General features: G+C 47.8%; 1 protein-coding gene across 1 annotated transcript in view; it reads right to left on the bottom strand.

Annotated features, from left to right (window-relative positions):
- The window catches only part of PCSK6 (proprotein convertase subtilisin/kexin type 6), a 193525-nt gene that overhangs the window by 118080 nt on the left and 60495 nt on the right, over nucleotides 1-14950 (bottom strand). The window contains exons 5-8 of the mRNA XM_023193592.3: nucleotides 9094-9204; nucleotides 8434-8577; nucleotides 7120-7196; nucleotides 5056-5144 (exon numbers count right to left, since the gene is read on the bottom strand). Coding sequence (XP_023049360.3) covers nucleotides 5056-5144; nucleotides 7120-7196; nucleotides 8434-8577; nucleotides 9094-9204 — 421 coding nt within the window. The remainder of the gene's footprint in view (nucleotides 1-5055; nucleotides 5145-7119; nucleotides 7197-8433; nucleotides 8578-9093; nucleotides 9205-14950) is intronic.

The raw sequence follows: 14950 nt of genomic DNA, 5'->3' as shown, positions 1-14950 counted from the left end.
TTTGAGACTTGCTAAGTTAGAGGTCTGGGTTTAAACATTTCAGGCTTTCCATTGAAATACCAAAAGGGTCATGGTCTAGGAGTACAGACTATATCCTGGGACTAAAGGATTTTCCCTAAGGCTATGAGCAAATCAGAAAGATAACCGTTAAAAGAAAGAATAATCAGGTCTCCACAAGCTCACATTTAACCAACTGCCAGAACGAAATTTAATGGTATTCAAAGACAACAGAATTCAGAGTCTCTACGATGTAACAGTATCTACCATACAATAAAAAATTACTAGACATATGCAAAGAAAGAGAAATATATGACCCACTGTAAAGAGCAAAATCAGTCATTATAAACATACTCCTAAAATGACCTAGCTATTGGAATTAAGTGCAAAAGACTTTAAAGTATTTCTTACAAACATGTTAAAGAGTCTAAAATAAAAGATATAATGAGTGAAGAGATGGAGACACAGGAGGGATTTGGAAATAGTAAAAAAAGAGTCAAATGGAAATCATAAGACAGAAAAGTAAATATCTGAATTTTTTTTTTTGAGATGGAATCTTGCTCTGTCACCCAGGCTAGAATGCAGTGGTATGATCTCAGCTCAATGCAACCTCCACTTCCCAGGTTTAAACCAATTCTCCTGCCTCAGCCTTCCGAGTAGCTGGGATTACAGGTGCATGCCACCATACCTGACTGACTGATTTTTGTATTTTTAGTAGAGATGGGGTTTCACCATATTGACCAGGCTGGCCTCGAACTCCTGACCTCAGGTGATCCACCCATCTCAGTCACCCAAAATGCTGAGATTACAGGTGTGAGCCACCATGCCCAGCCCTGAAAATTTTTTTTAAAGACCAGACTGAACACAACAAAAGGAAGGATTAGTTAACTTGAAGTTCAATAAAAATCATCCCATTTGAAGCAGAGAAAAAAGGGTTAAAAAAAGTGAACAGTACCTCAGTAAACTGTGAGGTGTATTAAGCAATCTAACAACTGTAACTGTGTCCACAGAGAGTAGAAAGAAAATGGAACTAAAAAAATTGTGAAGAAATATTGACATTTTTCCCCCCAAATTTTCTTTAAAAAGAATAACCCACTAAGAAGCACAGAAAACCCAAGCTGGAATTAATATGAAGAAAACTACACAAAAGAATGTTAGAGCCACAGGCAAAGCACAGATATTTTAAAAAATAACACTATGAAAGCAGCTATAGGGACAGGCCATGGTGGCTCATGCCTGTAATCCTAGCACTTTGGGAGGCTGAGGTGGGAGGATCACTTGAGGCCAGGAGTTTGAGACTAGCCTGGGCAACATAGCAGTATCTCATCCTACAAGGAAAAAAGTTGTTTTTTTTTTGTTTTGTTTTGTTTTGATTAGCTGGGAAGGGTTGTGTTCACCTGTAGTCCCAGATACTTGGGAGGCTCATTTGGAAGGATCACTTGAGGCCAGGAGTTTAAGGCCGCAGTGAGCTATGATTGTGTCACTGCAATCCAACCTGGGTGACAGAGCAAGACCCCATCTCTCAAAAAAAAAAAGGGAACAACAATAAGGATGACAATTACCAACTGACTCATCATCCAAAACAATGGATAACAGAAGACAATAGAATAACATCTTTAGAGTGTTGAAAGACAAAAAAGTTAGAAGGTTATGTTCAGCATAATTTCTTTTAAGAAAAATGAAGAGAAGCCACTTTCAGATAAAATTTGAGAGAATTTTTCACCAGCATACCTGAACCTCAACAAATACCAAAAGAGATGAGAGATAACCTCAATAAATACCAAAGAGCCTGGAGACAGGCTGAAGATAAATGGAAAGATGGAAATCTGAAGCTAGAAAAAGTAAGGAAGACCAGTGGAATGGTACATACGTAGGTAAGTGTATTTTTTTTCATAAGCAGTTTGTAGTCAACCACGTGTTTAAAACAAGAATAACAGAAATGCACTGTGGGTTTATAATATGGAAAGTAAAATATGTAAAAACAACAGCACAAACAATGACAGTGAGTGTGGATGGAAACAACCTTAGATTCATACATTATATAGAAAGTACACTATTAATTCCAGATAGCCTGGGATAAGTTAGGATGTGTGTAACAGGGATATTTTTTAACTAATGCATTGAATATGGTTGAGCACATGCTGCATGTGTAATACTGGGTATGCCATTGACAGAGAAGAAAGAGATGATGGCCACAGTTCTGGGCCTCTAGGAGCTCAGCATGTCTTTGGAGGGAACCAACAAGGAAGATGGCACAGGACCACGTACTGAAGTTTAAAGGGGCAGATGGGAGCCCAGGAGCAGCAGAGCAGGCATTCTGTGAGGGCAGAGCATGAGGGTATGGCTTGAGCCTGATATGAGAGGACTTGACTACCCGTGAGAGTGCTGAGGAGACAATTAGGTCTGCGGCATGGGGCTGGGATCAGCATGCCACATAAAGATTGAGGACATGAGGTGGAGCTCACACCTCTCTGCCAGGTAGGTGTGGGGTTGAGGCTGGCCTTGACCCAAGGATCTGGTGATGGCCACTGGCTCCAAAGCTGCTGCAAACAGCTTTAGCCCCTCCACACAGGCAGCCACCCCGCTTCCTCCTGGTTCTCCCTTCAAGCCCACCTCCGGGTGGGGTGCCCTAACACAGCCTCCCTCTCTGAGTGTGCTGGCACACAACAGGGAATTTCTCTGGGATGTCCCTGGAGCTGACCATAGAGCTCTTCCTTTTCATATCTTTAATTTTAGTTGTCACTCAAGAGACTATAATGCATATCCTAACTTATCCCAGTCTATCTGGAATTAATAGTATACTACTTTCTGTATAATGTATAAATCTAAGATAGAGTGTTTCCATTCACCATCACTGTTACCATTTCTGCTGTTGTTTTTATATATATGTAACTTCCTACATTATAAACCCACAGTGCATTGCTATTATTCTTGTTTTAAACACATGCCAACTTCTATCCCTACATTCTCCAAATCTGGAGGGAGCACCTTCACTTGTAGCACTTGGGGAACGAAGCGAAAGAATTTGGCAATGAGTGTAGAACTATCTAATGATAACGCTGTATTTACTGTGCACCTTATCTGGGAGGATCTTCATGCATGTTACTCCCACTGACTCCTCCCCACAATCCACAATATAAGTGTTACCTACCTGTGTGATCCCAGGGAGTGCTCTAAACCAGTGCTTCTCAAATTGTCACTTGGAGACAAACCCCCTGCGATCTTGTTATAATGCAGACCCTGACTCAGTAGGCCTGAGGTGGGGATTCTGCATTTCTAACGGCTCCCAGAGGATGCCATGCTCAAAGTCTAGGGACTTGGGGGAGCAAGGCTCAAGCAACCCTAAAGGTGGGGTCCACCCCTCACTCAAAGCAACACAAACGGTTTTTATTCTCCCACTGAGAGTCTCAGCAAGAGGTAAGGAGGAGTTCAGTTACCCCCTGCGGACTTAGCCCAAGCCGATGGTTTCACACATGGTATCTGACTTCATCCTCATAACAAACCTGGGGAGGCAGCTGCCTCATGGTCATTTCACCCCACAAGTAAAGAAACCTTGGCTCAGAGAGGTTATGTAAGTTGTCCAAGGACACACAGTCAGTGAGTGGTGGGCATGGAACTGGCACCCAGGTTGGCCCGATTCTACAGCTCCTGGAGAGACATCTCAGGGCTCTGCACCCATCATCAAAGGCTCCAGGGAGAACTTATATATCTCAGTGTGCAAGAACTATCCACAAAGGAGTGAGGCCAGTTGACAGTCTCCTGATTTGTTCGCAGAACACGCCCTTGGGGGTTAATTCTGTTATAAAATGAAAATCCAAGCCACTTTCAAGATTTCCATGGGAAAAGACAGGCAGAGAGTCCTAAATTGAGTAAAAGCTAAGGACCCTCTTTTCGAAACACAAGAAATTCCTCCAAGGACTACTGATCCAGGGAACCTTGGCCCAACCTCCCTGCCTGGTACTGCTCATAAGTGCAGCCAAAGGGGCTGCAGCCACCCTCACCAAGGCTCAGTGGCAGGAACGGCAGTGCCCCGGGAAGGTGGCTTCCCACTGCAGCCACCTGAGTGAGCAGGAGCACCTTCGAACTGAGAGGCAGACAGGTCTCCTGGGTGAAGCCGCCGTCCCTGGAGGCTCTCTGGCACTCCTCTCTGCTGCCCCCACTTGCTCAGTTCCCGGGTCACTGACACGCACCTACAGGGGCCTTCAGAGCACTTGGTGACTGAGCTGTCACACTGCCGGGCTCCCATGGGGAACAGAAAGACATTCAACATTTTACTCCAAAGCCTCATCCTAGCCCTTGCTAGGATGCAGCTTGATTGACCAGTGTGAGAAGCTAAATGGCACGGCCAGATGCACGCAGGGTCAGGGGCAGCTGCTGCTCTGTAAAGGGACCAAGAAGAGCTGACTCCCTGGTGAATGAGATGGGGGAGCGTTGGATCACTTCACAGAACAGAGCACTTCATAGAACAGAGCAGGCATGAACTGCCGTAAGGCACAGGTGGACGGAGCCAAGTGGAGAGGCAGGGGGAGGCGGGGATGGGAATGGTTCAAGCCCAGGCATAAATTGGGAAGACCAGATGTGTCTAAGGGACACTATGACAAATGTCCTCTAAGGCCAGGGCAGGGGCAGGAGAAGTGGTCCAGCAAGCCTGAGTGGGAGTCGGAACCCAGGGAAGGCTCTGGTCCCAGGTAAAAGCCGTGACTCTGTCTGGGAAGTGACAGGGAGCCACTGAAGGCTATTGGCAGTGGGGAATCAATGCAGCCTTCTAGGAGTCAGTGGCCAGGCCAGCAGGACTAGAGGAGAGAGAGTACCTTTCCGATGGGAACTGCAATGGCTTTTCAGGCAAAACAGTAAGCAGTTCCTCTGTTTTGAGGCCCCAGTCCCTGTGGGCCAGTTGCCTGGGCCATGATACAGATGGCACTGCTGCTTCTGGCCCAGGGGCCTGCTGACATGGCCAAGGCTAAAGGACAGGAGGCTGCTGAGACCAGCGGACAGGGAGCTCTCCAGCTGCCCCTGCCCCAGGCCCCTTAGCTCACAGGCTGCCGCACCCGGCCTTACCTCCTATTTTGGCATTGTATGCTATGCCCACGATGCAGTAAGAGTTGTTTGCTGAAGCAGCAACTTCTCCCGCACAACGAGTACCGTGTCTGAAACAAGGGAAAAAACCAAGTGAGGACGCAGCCCTGAAAGTTTGAGCGAATTCAGTGTATGGCTCAGTTCAACGCAACAAGAGAGTCAGTTGTCCGAAGCCCTGAGATGTCATTAAAGCCCATTTCCTGCAGCCCCTCTCATCACCAACCCCACTCTGGGAGAAGGCACCAAGTCAGCCTGGGTACAGCCCTTCCTGGCATCCTGAATGTGGCAAGTGCTCACTCAAGGTAACCTCTTCCAGGATGCCTCCCCTGACCCCCATGTTGGAGGAAGGTGCCTGCCCCAGTACCCGTGGCCCTATACCTTCCTCCTCCCAGCATGTGTAGTCGGCACATGGCCACTGCTGTGTAGGGTGGATGCTGCGCCACCTCGGCCCCATGTCTCCTGTGGTTAGCAGCATGGACACCTGCTGCCCGGCAGGATGAAAGAACGGACTGGTGCTGATGTCACCTGCCTCATCCCCTATGCGCCTATAACACCATGCTCACCCTGAGGCAGCCCTTCCTGTGCTTCTAAGGCCATTTAAGCTGGAGCTGAAGAAGAATGCTCTAAATTAAACACTCAGCAGCTGGGGGACTATGAAGAAATGACCAGAAAAACAAATTGCTTTCCTCAGTAATGACCCCATTCTCTGATGTGCCACATCGGGTCAATTCCTCCAGCGGGGGCCAAAATAGGAGCAACTTGAAATAGCACATCTTTGAGAAGAGTCCACAGAGGATGGGAATCATTGATTCAAATTTAAAGCTGCCTTTAAAAATCGCCCCAGGTAGCAGCCCTTTGGAAGAGAGTCATCTGTCCTTCCCTGGAAGCTACACAGCTTCAAGGCCAGGGCTATTTCCGGGGTCACAGAGCTCGATGGATGGCTCAGGATGGGACTGAATCCTACCCTTCAAGGGTCACTGCATGGTATGTGGATCATTCCTCCTTTGCCCCAGGCGTCCTCACTGGCAACAGGAAGGGCACCTTGGGACGTGCATGAGACTGGGCTGCTGCAGGCTCCCGGGAGCTCTGCAGCCTGCTGTGTGGAACTCCAGTGGCTGAGGCTTCCTGCACAGCACTGCCTGTGCATCCGTTTGTGAATCTCAGAATCAAAGCAACCACAAACTAAAAGACTATAATCGGGGTTGCCCCTCAGCAAGCATCTTGTCAACAGTGGGGAGGAAGAAGGCTTTTATTATTTTCCTCTAAATATTTTTGGAGGAACGATAAGAGCTCAGGGTATGGGGCATGCTGACGGAGAAAGGAAAGAGACAGCAAATGAACTCCCAGGACCAAGCCCAGGGCAGCCATTTACACTGCAAAGTCACCTGGGCTCTGTCACCCCACTGCCTCCACTTGCAAAGTGACAGTGACACAAAAACACCCGCCATTTCTGGAGAATCTGCTGGGTGCGTTCTTCACGCATCATCTCACTGACCCTTCCTGTGACCCTGTGAGGTAGGGGACGTCATTGGCCTAGACAAGCCTCTAAGACACCAAGACATGAATTTTCAACCAGCTCACCCAGCATGTACGCAGCCAGTAAGTGGGAGAGCTGGGATCTGAACCTGGGTCTATCCAGCATCACTCATGCCCCTTCCACCTCATTCCTGAGGTCACAGTCACAAAAGCTCAGGCATGTGACCTATGTGCTCAAATAGACCAAACTGCTATCTTCACACACCAGGTTATGGAGACTGTTAGACTTAAGGGCTTCTCTTTTAAAATATTCCAAGAAAGTGGGAAACATTTCTAGCTGCCCGCCAATGGTGACACCTCAGAGGAACAGGCTAACTCCACAGAAGCTGGCCATGTCTGAAGGGCTGTGCCTGGCATGGGCTGTGACTCCTGGATAAGCCTGCCTAGCGCCCAGGCAGGGAAGATACACCGGCAGTCACTGCCTCTCCAGCTCCCTCACACACACATTCAATAGCGATGCTGCAGGGAGGGGTAGAGAAGCCGGGGAGAGGAGGCAAGGTGGTGACATACTTATTTTCATTGCTGGCATCATATCGTGGAGATGGGTCATAATCATTGCCGTTGACATCATAGCTGGCGTAGGAATCCTAAGAAATGGAATCTTGGTGAGTGAGGAGAAATGGCGCGGCATATGACAGCTCTGTTTAAATGGATTTTATGTTCTATTGGCAAACAGAAACCACATGTGGGATTCCTCTTACTATAGCTATAATCTCCTATATGTTTTTATCGTGGTAAAATATACGTGACAGGAAATATACCACCATAACCATTCTCAAGTGTGTGGTTCGGTGGCATTAAGTGCATTCACAGTGTTGTGCGACCATCACTGCCACCCATCTCCAGAACTCTCTCCAACCTGCAAAACCCTATATCCACTAAAAACTAACTCCCCATTCCTCTCTCCCAGGCCCTGGCAAACCCCATTCCACCTTTTTTGTCTAAGATTTTGGCTACTCTGAGTCACTCATGTCAGTGGAATCATGCAGTATTTGTCCTTTTGTGACTGGCTTATTTCACTTTGCATAACGTCCAAGGTTTATCCATGTTGCCATGTGTGTCAGAATTTCCTTACTTTTATATTTTTAATAGGTATGCTTTTGTTTATATAACTGTAATAATAGTATTCACATAATTTTACATCCTCCTTTTAAAATATATGGTGAAAACTTTCCAGTGTTGTTGACATAGTCTGCAAAATTCATTTCTAAGGGCTGCATAATGATCTGTCAGATGGATACAATATGATTTACTTAATCACTGGTAGGTGCCCAGGTCCCTTAGAGGATTTCAAGCGTTTATCATATTTACTATATGCCAAGCTTGCTTCCTTACATTTAACTAATTTAGTCCTTACAATAACTCCATGAGAGACCAGTTCTCTTATGAACTCATTTTACAGATGGTGACATTGAGGCACAGAGAAGTAACTTGTTCAAGATCTCAGAGCTAATCATTTGCAGACCCAGGATAGGAACCCAGGTACTCTGGGCCTAGAGACCATGTTTTCACGCTGTCACCCTGTCACTGTTCGTGTTGCTACTATCTGTATGCTGATGATCCCCCTCCATGCATTTCTTAGTTCTTTAGGCTCCATTCCTAAAAGTATATGTGACTCTGCAAGCATGTGAATGAATCCCTCTGCAAAACCCTTGTCCCTGACAGTAGCATTCATTTTCCTAATTCTCTCCAGCATAGTTTTCTTTACTGCCTAACTTAATGGGAGTTGGAGGAGAATGGGACCTTACTGTTTTTAAACTTGCATTTACTTAATGACTAGCACAGTTGAGTATATTTGCATGTCAGTTCCGAGGATTGACTTACATAATTTGGGGCCAGGTCAGGGTGATTCCTCTCTATGCCATCATCGAGGATGGTGACCACCACATTTTTTCCTGTGTAGCCCCTCTTCCACGCTGCCTGGACATTCATTTCTGACCGGCAGCGACTGTTCTTGTCGCCACAATGCTGTAAGCACAGAAGACACAAAGTCCCCCCGCCATGGACATTCCAGATGCAGAATTGACACTCGGTGCACATCCCACAGGAAGACGCTTAGGCTTGCAAGTAAATAAGGAGGGAACATCTATCCCTGCTTATATAGCAGAGATGCTCTTTCCCAGTCAGGTCGAGACTCATGCAGAGCGCTCCCTTGCTTTTTCTGCACCTGCAATCTATCACTTTCCCAGGGCATCGCCTCCCAACAGGAGCTCTGTCCAGGGGCTGGGCTTTGCCATTTAGTCATACAGCCTGCATCAAATCGCTTCCCTTCTCAATGAGCCCCCACCGCAGGCTGTGTGCATAGTTTCAGAAAAAATCCACAGGAAAGCTGGTGCTGCACAGCCTTGACATAGGGGTTTTACACCTTCAAGTGTGTCTGTCTGGAGATGTTTGAATTTAGCTTCATTGGGGGGGAAATTAACCCATTTCAGAGACCTGGCAGGGCAAGAGTCCTGGGGCAGAGAGAGGTCCTGTCCTACTTACCAGGTACCACATGTTGGACCAAATGGGGTCGTTGAAGTAAAGGGCCTGTGGGTCACTTCGCACCTGTCTCTTCACCCTTCGTTTCACTTCCTGTTGCTGGAGCCATTTCACCTACCAGAAGAAATGCAATTACTGTTTATATTAGAAATGATTTCTTGATTTCATGTAGCCTCTTTGCAGGTGCTACAGGTTTCCTTGTGCATGAATATCTGTGTCGTAGATATTTTAGATGGTAAGTTCCTGGGGACATTTTCACTTCAAAGTGACTACATTTGAAAGATGAGAACTTGTTTGTGTATACAGAGGAATAAATAACACCACTCTGATAGATTTTGAAGTCTCTATACTAAAAGAAAGAAAGTGCTCACACCTGTAATCCCAGCACTTTGGGAAGTCGAGGCAGGAAGATCGCCTGAAAGACTAGCCTGGGCAACATGGTGAAACCCCACCTCTACAAAAAAAAAAAATCTAGCTGGGCATGGTGGCACATGCCTGTAGTCCCAGCTACTCAGGAGGCTGAGGTGAAAGGATTGCTTGAGCCTGGGAAGTCAAGGCTGCAATGAGCCATGATTGTGCCACTGCACTCCAGTCTGGGCAACACAGCAAGACCCCGTCAAAAAAAAAGAAGGAAGGAAAGGAGGGAGGCAAGGAAGGAAGCCAGTCTTGTAAAGTTGCCAATAAATTATTTGGTGACCCTTGTCCTGAAGAAAAAGGAAATATATATATGGGAAAGCAATGAATGAAGAAAGTGTTTGGTTAATCGGCATCGGAATTTGCTTTACAGCAAGGACATAAGTAAATATGATAAGCCATATATTGGAAAATTTGGCAGCCACCAGCAACATGGTACCAAAACATGCACAAAGAAAAATCTAGAAAGGAATACAGCAAAATAGTAGTAGCATCAATTCCTGGGTGGTGACATTATTGCTAATTTAAAATTTTACAATTACTTTCAGGATGTCATAAATTGTCTTTCAATCAGCATGATTTGTTTTCATGATCAAGGAAAAAGGTTCACAAGGCTGTATCACTGATATTTAAGACCAAGGATCAAGGCACCAGGCCACCTGCAATAAAGCCCAGCCCCGTGCTCACCAGCTGTGTGACTTAGAGCTGGCAGTGGACACCCATGGCCTCAGGGTGGTGTCCACCCACACAGTGGGGACAGTCATGGGTTGCCACAGGGTTAATATACGAACACACAGAAAGCCCTCAGACCAGTGCCTGGAGCACACCTGCTCTTATCATCCTGTGTACACATTCTTTTCAAGCTAGACAAGCTTTTTCATTTTAAAAAGATCTTGGGGTAAAGACTTCATGGGCCCTGAGTGGGAATGTTTCCTTTGGTCTTACCATGGCAGCTCCACCTGATTGTATAATGCTCAAAGCTGGGGTTCAGCCTGGCTCTGGGGCCTGAGATGGGCGGGATAAGGATGGGCAGCAGGGCTGTGCTCTTGAGGAGTCTGCACTACATTCAGGGGATCCCACCTATCAGAGTATGATGTGAGTTCCAAACAGAGCAGGCTGCACGGAGGAGGCAGCTAGAGGAAGGCGAGGATACAAGAGGAGGGGGAGGGGCCCCAAGGTGACCCAAGGCTGGTGACCAGGGTCATGCTGGAAGCTGGAACGGAGCTACCTAAGGCTGAACAGGCAGGGAGTAAAGGTACCCAAGGGCAAAGGGATAAGATTTCCCTTCCTCCTCCCTGAGCCTCGGCCTCTCCACATCATCCTGACCCAGGAAAGCTGAGCACCTGCATACATAGCTCACATTTAGGACTGGGGATGATCTCCAAGGCATCCTTGGTGTACAGGACAAAATTCCGGAAGAGGGGCATCCCAGCCTGTCCCACCCTGATGTAATTCGTCTATAAAACACCAGCAGACCACATGCCTTAGAAACACTGCAAAGGGCTCAAAATCAATTTCACGTCAGACACTTAAAAAATCCTCAGCATCAAGTCCTGGATAATTTATAATGGCCGCTGATAGATACTTCCACAGAAAATAAAACTATAAAATGAGATATTTTGTTCCTAACACCTGCTGATGGCATTTTGCAATGTCCCCATATATTACTGCCTGAACTAGAAAGCTTTTACCTGGTCTAAGATGCAGCAAACAATATTTCATAATCTATTAAGCACCCTATTATAAAATACAGTGGTATGTAGATCCCGCGCAGCCCAAAGCTCCCAGGGATGTTCCGCCCCTCCTGCCAGGCTGAGCCCTGCTTGTGCTAAGGGGCCCCAAACTCACTTTCTGTTCTAACAACATCCAGCCCCTTCCAACTGTTGTGCCCACCAGACCACACTTCCAGTCAGAGGAGGAGGCACACTCTGCCCTTCCAAGCCCAAGTGGATGACGCCCCACTAATCAGCTGGGAGATGTGGGAAAGCATAGAGCCAGAAGTCATAAGAGCGTTCCTTGGCAGGAAGGAAGAGCCTGAGCAACCCGGCCCCTGGCCCTTGCTGGGCTCTGGGAAAAACCCCACATCACTGGCATACAGTTCTGAGGGAGGCTGTGATAGCCTGGGGCCTGCAGCACAGTTTGGGGCTCTCTCTCTGGCGTGGTCACAGGGGCAGCCCTCTCTCTGCTAACAGACCTTCTCATTGTAAGTCTCCGATGGCAAGTGAGGTGCTGTCAGGCCAACGGAACTGAACGCTGTACAACAGATGATTGACCAGGCACGGGGGCTTCTCTGTGGAGATGAGGTGCAGGCAGACGGTGCAGTCGCAGAGGCTGATTCACCTAGTAGCCACTCTGTTCCTTCCTCTGGGTTCCAGTCACTCCCTTCCTTCTCGCTCAGCTCCAGGACAGCACAAGGGGATCCCAGATCCCACTTCCTACCCATCACAAAGAGAAAGTCATTTTCCAGGTTCACCTTCCCCAATATCTCTGGACAGCAGGCATCCTGGGGTCACTTATTCTGTGGGTCACTCAACAAAAACGCACTGAGTCTTCCTGTTTGTCTGGCGCTAGCTTCTGGGAAGATCAGCATGAATATACCTGGTTCCCAGCCAGGACCAAAGTGCCTCTCCCTCCCCTCCCCAGCTGGGATGCAAAGCTCTGCCTTCAATGCCCCCTCGGGGTGAAACCAGGAGCCACCTGGACACTCTGTGGAGGTCAGAGGTGTGTCACCAGCCCCAAAACAAGTGACTAAAACTCCAGCTCTCCCATCGAACGGAAGCAACCTTCACAGCTTGCAGTGCGCAGAGATTGCACCGTTGCACTCGAGCCTGGGCGACAGAGTGAGACTGTCTCAAAAACAAAAAAAAAAACAAAAAAAAAAAAAAGAAGAAAAAGAAAATGTGATTAGGTCTTAATGACTGCTGGATGACATCTGTTGACTTTTTTTGTGGAAGATCAACTATAGGTGATTTGGGGCAAAGGCAAAGTTTGCCAAATGCCACTTCTAGCCCAAACACAAACCATCTTTCTCTGCAAATCTGTAGAAAGTGTCAGGATTTCTTCAAAGTCATATTTTGAAGATAGAACTTCACTCTGATCTTTTTCCTTTCCTCTATTTCCCAAATGTATGTCTCCTGCTAAACATGCAGCATACTTATAGTTCTAACCATGAAGAAGGCTTCAGCATCTTCTCAAGACAAGTGCACAGCAACACTTTCTTTTGTAGTGTGTGCTTCCTCCAGCTTTCTTCTTGAGAAGTCAAGTTAAAATGAGGCATCCGTTGACTGTCCCTCTGTTGATAAGGTGAGGTAAAATCTAAGGATGTTCCTAAAGGGTAACACAACAAGCAGAGACCCAGGAGTGGGCCCTGCTCACGTTCCAGTAAATGGCCTGCCATGTCACAGGCTGTCCGTGCCACTGAGTTGTGATCCTTGTCCAAGTGTCCTTTCAGCAAGCAGCCATGGGCAGCCTTCGCCATGTCTTCTTCCCTGTGGGCCACAGGTGGGCCAGAAGCTTGCTGACACATCAGTCCCAGGTGTGACAAGCGACAGGGGCGGGTGTTTTGAAACTTTCACTCATGAGCCAGTGTCACCAAAGAGAGCATGAAATCCCTCCCACTCGCACTTCCACCCAAAGCCACCACGTCCTTCTGCCCTAACTTCAAGCCCTTGCCTATTTGTGGGGGGCCCTGCTGTGGCTCAGAAAGGCCCCTAGAAGTTCTTGGGAACTGGAGAGTCCTAAAAGGAGAGGGGCTTCACAGTCTTTGCTCTGAGATGGAGTGAAGGCCACAAAGGGCATACACAGAGACCCTCCCCCAGGGATCCAGGGGTCCCACACAGCATCAAGGGAGTCAAGCTGCTGAGGTTCCTTGAAGTACACACCAGCAGGGCTGGGGACACCAGGTTCACACAGGTTCTGCACAGTTGTAGCCAAAGCAAGGGAGACAGCTCAGCTCGCTCTTTCTTTTCTCTTTTCTCCCTGGTTTCATCAAAGTGAAAGTTACTTTATTCTGTAACTGTGAAAGAACAAGGGGACTGCAAGCCAGCCCTAACTGTATACCAGGGCACATCAAGGGAGGGAGTCAGAGGCCAGACCTTGCACCCAGGAGTCACCAAGCTCTAAAGGCTCCTCCAGGAGAGAACAATCAGAGCACCATAGAAAATAAACCTGTTATTCTCTCTGTGTGGGAGGCAGGCACCCTGCCTGGGCCTCTGCCTCCAAGCTGTAAAGCCGTGGCTGGGACCAGTCCCTCTCTGAGAGCTTGTGCACTCAATAGTCTATGGTGCTTAGATCTCAATTCCTATCAACCTTGACTGCTCTGAGCACTTTGCTGGGCCAACATCCAACCAGCTAAAGAGCTAAATGAGAAGGCTGAGAGGTGAATTTAAAGAAAGAAAAATCCCACTCCTTGACAAGTGCCTGTCACTGCATAACGTGCAATGTGGCCTTTCTCTCACTGACAGGCAATGATTAATGCACCACGCTGGAGTCTTCTTGCCCTGGATCCCACAGTCCCTCAAGGAGTGGAAGGATAGGCTCAAGTCCCAGAAACCCTAGAAGTGTTTACAAAATGGTGCCAGCATGAGCATGATTTCTTTTTTCTTCCGGAGAGCGAGAGGCCCCACAACTTTCATCAGCTTTTCAAAGGGGCCTGTGATCCCCCCAAATGGCTAAAAACCACTGAACCAAGCTAGACAGAGGTAGAAAGCAGATCAAAGTTTTCCCTGAGTGAGGGACCGGTACTACGGCTGTCATCTTCCAGCAGGGCAAGGGGACCATCACCACAAGTGAGATGATTAAATGGTTTCATGAGAGCCCATCACAGTGAGGTGCCCAGGCCCACCTGTGGTGCTGCACTGGCTCACCTTGGGGTGGGGCTGGGGGAAACACCAGGCTGCCATGGCAACCACACAGCAGGAACCCAGTGAGTAAGCCTGGGCTGTAGAGGAGGGGGAGGAGGAACCGAAAAATAAAAGACATTCTAACTCAGCCTAGAAAGCCACCCCTACCACCACCTCCCATGTCATCCAGGCAGCTGCGAGCCCAGCTCCCTCCCCACTTCCTCACCTGCAGCCATAACTGCAGCAGTGTAGAGACCATTTCTTGAATTCGTTCCATCAAAGTTGAACTACAGGTGCCAGAAGACCCCTGCTTAACGGTCATGAGAGAGGGAAGTCTTCGCTCTGCCGATGATGGAAATGGGACGGTGCGTGTGAAAGCTCTTTGGGAAAGTGAAGCTATTCATTTGTAAGTTAGTTCTGATTTTGCTGAAAGGGGACAGAAGGTGCCCCTCCCCCTACTGCCCGCCACCCACCGCCACTCACTGACAACAGAAGAGGCAGCCAGAGCCCGGCTTCACCTATTGTTAGAGGCTGACCTGTGAACCCCTAAATTCTTTTTTTTTTTTTTTTTTTTTTGAGACGGAGTCCGGCTCTGTTGCCCAGGC

The sequence above is a fragment of the Piliocolobus tephrosceles genome, chromosome 6 (assembly GCF_002776525.5).
Source record: "Piliocolobus tephrosceles isolate RC106 chromosome 6, ASM277652v3, whole genome shotgun sequence".
NCBI classification, from domain to species: domain Eukaryota; kingdom Metazoa; phylum Chordata; class Mammalia; order Primates; family Cercopithecidae; genus Piliocolobus; species Piliocolobus tephrosceles.
Note: the sequence above shows the minus strand (reverse complement) of the source record. Positions and strands in the feature narration are given on the sequence as shown.